Source organism: Lathyrus oleraceus, chromosome 1 (genome assembly GCF_024323335.1).
Source record: "Lathyrus oleraceus cultivar Zhongwan6 chromosome 1, CAAS_Psat_ZW6_1.0, whole genome shotgun sequence".
Classification (NCBI taxonomy): domain Eukaryota; kingdom Viridiplantae; phylum Streptophyta; class Magnoliopsida; order Fabales; family Fabaceae; genus Lathyrus; species Lathyrus oleraceus.
In genome coordinates this window covers 439,567,141-439,572,532 of record NC_066579.1, presented here as the reverse complement: position 1 = coordinate 439,572,532, position 5,392 = coordinate 439,567,141, and the positions used below count along the sequence as shown (strand labels likewise).

At 29.0% G+C, this 5,392-nt stretch overlaps 1 protein-coding gene across 1 annotated transcript; it reads right to left on the bottom strand.

The window, feature by feature from the left end:
• Positions 1-307: 307 nt before the first annotated feature.
• Positions 308-1,554, bottom strand: LOC127081065 (40S ribosomal protein S27-2). The gene is made up of 4 exons (XM_051021355.1): positions 1,408-1,554; positions 962-1,063; positions 822-850; positions 308-603 (listed from the first exon to the last, which is right to left on the bottom strand). The coding sequence occupies exons 1-4, from the start codon at positions 1,408-1,410 to the stop codon at positions 477-479; spliced, it is 261 nt and encodes an 86-aa protein (XP_050877312.1). The 5' UTR covers positions 1,411-1,554; the 3' UTR covers positions 308-476.
• Positions 1,555-5,392: the final 3,838 nt, after the last annotated feature.

The following is a 5,392-nucleotide window of genomic DNA, read 5'->3' as shown; positions in this document are numbered from 1 at the left end:
CACAGAATACCCTTATCTCGTGGAAATACCACGCCACCCCTCACTAAAGAGGGAAGCGCTCGGCCTTAGGCACACTGTCATTACTGAACAACAACAAAACACAAACTAAACCTCCAAAGAAAACCAATACCTAAAGAGTACAAAGATAGTTTCATTCACAAAACACTATTGAAGAGAAAGTAAAACAAATAAACATCACCCAAATGATTAAATACGGCACACATACTTGCAAGACATAAATGAAATTTAAAGGCATAATGATAGAAGACCAAAAAGTAAACACCAATCATAACAAGATGCACAACAGTAAATAAAAAGTCTAGATTATAAATTCTTGGAAAAGACTGTGGCAACAAGTCTTACAATTAAACAAAATTTAATACATAGAAACTAAAACATGAAAAGATATTGATTCATCTTAAAAACCTAACAACCACAACTCTCCAATCTTAGACAAAGAAAAAATGACACACCATTTAATCTCCCTTCTTCCTAAAGGAGCATCCTTCTGTAAGCCTTGCACGACCACCTGTTGGCTGGCACAAAACAGTCTGACAGTTTCCGCACACCACAACAGTCTGAGAGTGGCTAAAGACAGTTGTTCTGCAACAATATCAAAAATATAAAACACATAAGCCAATTACAATTATAGAAAATTACTTATATGATACTAATGTCCATAGCAGTTCAATAATTATAATCCCTCTACAAAAGCTGAACAGTTTAGCCTACTTAAGGGGGCAGAATCTACTAATTGAAAACCGTTACAATTAAGCAAATATTGATTAAAATAATCACATAAAAAAGTGGATTCAACTTACATGTTGAAACAACCCTGGCATTTTACATCCTGCAAAACGAGAAAGGAAAAAAATTCAAAAATAAATAAATAACACGAACTAAAATGTAATCTTTAGCAATTATAAGATGAAAAACAAAAGAAAGAACAAATAAATGATACCATGAAGAAAGAGTTTGGTGATTGAACAAGACGCTTGAGCTTGTGCTTTCTCTTCTCAAGCTCAGCAGGAGGGTTTAACAAATCAATATCGTTTTGAAGAACCTGTACAAACCACAAACAGATTAACAACTATTATTATGCGCCATGCTCAAAGCAATTAGACCCTAATCAAAACATAAAGCATCATAAAGAAAAATCCAACTCCAACTAGTTAATAAAACGGGACTAGAATATCAAATCTATCATCATAAAACTGAACTGAAAAACATAAAAGACGTTTCTTCGAGGATTTCTCGTCATGCATCGTTGAAATTAAATTTCACACTACAATTACTTCGTTTACAGTTTTATATTGAAAACAAGTAAACATTGATAACGAAAAGATGATGAAACATGAGAAACGAAGACAAAGAATTCAGATCTGAATCGAGAAACAAGTTACTCACCATTTTTGCAGAGGATATTGGCTCAGACCTAAGAAGAAACTGTTCACGGAAACAAAAACCCTAAAATCTTCAGAGGGAGAAGTTGCGTAAGATGAAAAGGCTTAAATATAATGGTTTTTGGACCCGGCCCAAATCTGATTCTGGGCTTCTTATCAAACAATTTTTACCCCGAATTCTTATTTTATATGGTATTTATTTATTTATTTATTTATTAGAGTTTGTTAAGAAATAAAAAATAATAAAACAAATTAATTTCTACACCATCTTATAGATGATATGGCAAAAATAATTATGAATTTTTTATTGAAACATTTTTTAACGAATTCATCTTTCACAAATAGCTCTTTTTAAAATTTAAACTTAATATGTGCTATAGTTAAAGGAATTGGAAAAATAAATAACTACTATTTTTTATTGAAAGTATATAAATTTGGCCATAATAACACAATTTTATCAAATTTAATATTAAAATTTAAATGAATACTAATAATATAAATATTTAAAAATTAATATTATGCTAGAATTTCATTCTATATTTGTTTGACAAGATTTCACCGACTAATCTAAAAATAATTTTCGAATGCTTCAAATTTGATTGTATAAATATATTTATTTAATTATAAACTTTGCATTTTAAAGTCTGTGAGAGGGAAGAAAATGTTTATTCCAATGGTCTTTTTAATATTGTTTTTGCTTATGATGAATATGAATTGATGATTTCATTTGGACAAGAATTCTTTAGTACCAAATGTGAACTACTCTTTTTTGAGATTTTATTGAGTATTTGTTTTGTATATAATGCATTATTTATTTTTTTCATTGGATTTTATTTCATTTAACTTTTTATAAGATTTTTGATGAAGTAGTTTTCTTTTTTTTTCTATTGAATTTTTACAAGTCCTTTTTTACGTTAATGTTTTGAATTTTTATCAAATATTTAAGATGTATATCAATTTTTTTTTACGAAAGTCATGCATTTTTATCGGTATTTTCAAAATGTATAATAAAAACTCATAATTTACAAGTAATTTTATCGGAGTTTTTGAAATTTTTGGTTAAACCACATGCATTTTTATCGATATTTTTGAAATGTCTAATAAAAATGCATAGATGCTAACCAAATATTTCAAAATCTTTGGTAGAGGAGGTTGTTGGTAATCAGATTTTTCAAAAAAAATAGTAAATTTATGATTTTTTTTTAAGTTCAATAGTTCATATTTCTTTTTTAGTTTAATTGCAACTTGTATCCTCGTATTTTTATATTTTTTGAGTTTTGGTTCCTCCATTTTAAAATTTGGGTTTTTTTTCTCTCTTACTTATCTTTTATAGAATTTTAGTCCTCCTTTAAATTGAAGTTAAATTTTAATGATATAGCGGTCAACTTGATAACATGTAAATGTCCCTTTTGCAATAATTTATTCCAAGTCATTTGTTTATCGGATTTAAATGCAGAACTTTTAGTCCTCTAGTTTTAAAAATCAGTGTTTTGGTTCTCAACTTTACATCACTTGGCATTAGGATGAAAAAATATATTTTAATCTTTGATGAGTGGGATACTTTTTTTATATAATTAATTAATAATTAATAAAAAAATTATTAAGTTTTTTTAATATTAAATAATTAAAATTGTGAAAATTAAAATTATGGGCCTAAGCCCACTTCATTTGGACCAATAATCCAATACTCAATTTATTACTCAATATTAGTGTACTTATATAAACACTAAAACTAATGACAATTAAAATGATGTGGGACTTGCAGTGGGGTCTTTTTTACCGCGCAAATGGTTCAAGAAACATCAACCTCAACAACAACAACAACATGTCTCTCTCTCATCGCGTAAACCATAACAACAACAATAACAGCCACCACCACCTCCATTTTTTCACAATATTCTTACCATGATATTTTAAACAACTGAAGCATTAAAGTTAATTTAAAAATCAAGTTCATTTAGATATGTGTATTTGAACAAATTATTTTACTTTGTTGAAATCCAAAAACTCGAACCAAATCAAATTAGATAGATACACATTTTTAAAAATGGGAAGCTTTTAAATAATGCTCCAGTCGATCCTTTGTACTTGCAGAGCCAGTATTATGTATCAGTTATAACTTAAAATAAGTTAGAACTTTGGTTTAATAAAACTAGTATATCAACTTTTCCACCACTATCAAATAATAAATAAACTTTATAGACTAAACCAGAGTGTTGCTTCAGCTACTGCTACTACTACTACTCTCAAATAAGACACAATTTTAAAGTTACTCAAGCAAAGAGAAGAGAAAAAGGAAATACCTCATTATTTCAAAGCTCGAGTGTAATTGAAATAGCTTAATTGTTTGACAGTAATTTATGTTATATTATTGTATCATTATGTGTGTAGGATTGCGATAGACTACATGACACCTTTAGTATAATCATTAGAAAATCTTAGTTATATAGATGGTGAAAATTTGTTTGGAGCTCCCTATAATTTTCGATATAGTTTAGCAACACCAGGTCATCCATCTCAAGTAGATTTGAAATTCTTAAACGATTTAAAGAGTTTAATGGCAGAAGCAAGCAATTCCAATTGAGGAAAACTAGTAATACTTGTTTTAGATAGCTTATGAGGTTTATATGTTCTTAAACTCCTTAATCCAAAGATCCCAAGATGTTTGATGTTGAAAACCCATTAGTTACTACCCATAATAAAGTGAAATGGGCTTTGAGGGAGGATTAAGTTACAATGATCAACCTGCTTTTCGTCTATATTGTTCTAATGCAGGCTCTAGATTGTTCTGCTTGATATAGTTAACTTTTTCAACTTGTTGAATGTGTAGAAGTGGTAGAATAATTAAAATGTTAGATTTTTAATTATTAATTGAAAAATGTGAGTGAAATAGTTGTTAGTGAATTTATTTATTTTGGTTTTATTATTAGAGAGAAAGTAATAAAATTGGAATGACTAAAATAAAATAAAAGTAGAAAATAAATGAGGGAGGAGCAATATTGGGCTTATGTTGAGTAAGTGAGGACAGGGTAGGCATTTTGGGAAAATATTAAGGTTAAAATAGGGATAACCTAATGAGAGAATTAGGTGTTCAGATAAAAAAGAGATTTGTGAAAGGGTAGAGGTTACAATAGATGTTTTAAGAGAAAAGTGAAAAGAGACTTAGGGCTTGAGAGAGAAAAAGTCAAGGATCGATCAAGAATTTTCAGCAATCGGAATGTAAGAGGGAAACTATTCATCTATGGATACTAAATCATGAAAGTGACATAATAATAATAATAATAATAATAATAATAATAATAATAATAATAATAATAATAATAATAATAATAATAATAATAATAAATAGTTTAGTATATGTACAACTGGAAAAATATATAATAAGATTAGAGTTTCACCTAACTCATCCCTAATCGATTTTTAAGATTAGGAGTGTCGTTGTGTATAAATATTTTGTGGATTATATCTTTAACCACGGTGGGACTTGAGTTTTTCTCAATAATATATAATATATATTACCGACAAATCTTAAATTTTCAGGCTCCGTCCCTGCAATTCGTCACACATCTTTGATCAGTTGTAGTAAAAGTCTGCTACCTAGCTAAATTGTCCTTCGTCGGAATATGATTCAAAATCAACCGCTATACAAAAATAGATACCTTAGGCGGCATAGTCTTCAACCACGAAAATATGGAATCCTGGTTATTGTTGTCGACAACTTCAAACAAATTTTTATAAGCACTGCTAAATGTGTAGCAAGAAGATGAATGTAAAATCCAAACCCAATGTTTTTCTACGTCAACCTGCTAAACAACTGATGTTAACCGCTCAATACACTCTCCTACTAACTCCCTCATCCACGCAAATAACCTTCTACACCACTTTCACGCATCACCATTCTCCCCACTCCAACTTGTTCATCTCTTCGACTGACGTCAATTTATTCTCCACTAAATCAAACAATCTACTAAATCTAACCTTCAAAAAAT

What these genes read in the sequence shown, in the direction of transcription:
- LOC127081065 (XM_051021355.1), bottom strand. An exon ending in CACCAAACTCTTTCTTCATG is followed by an intron (nt 851 to 961) that starts GTATCATTTATT and finishes CTCGTTTTGCAG; the next exon opens with GATGTAAAATGCCAGGGTTG. An exon ending in TGCCAGGGTTGTTTCAACAT is followed by an intron (nt 604 to 821) that starts GTAAGTTGAATC and finishes ATATTGTTGCAG; the next exon opens with AACAACTGTCTTTAGCCACT.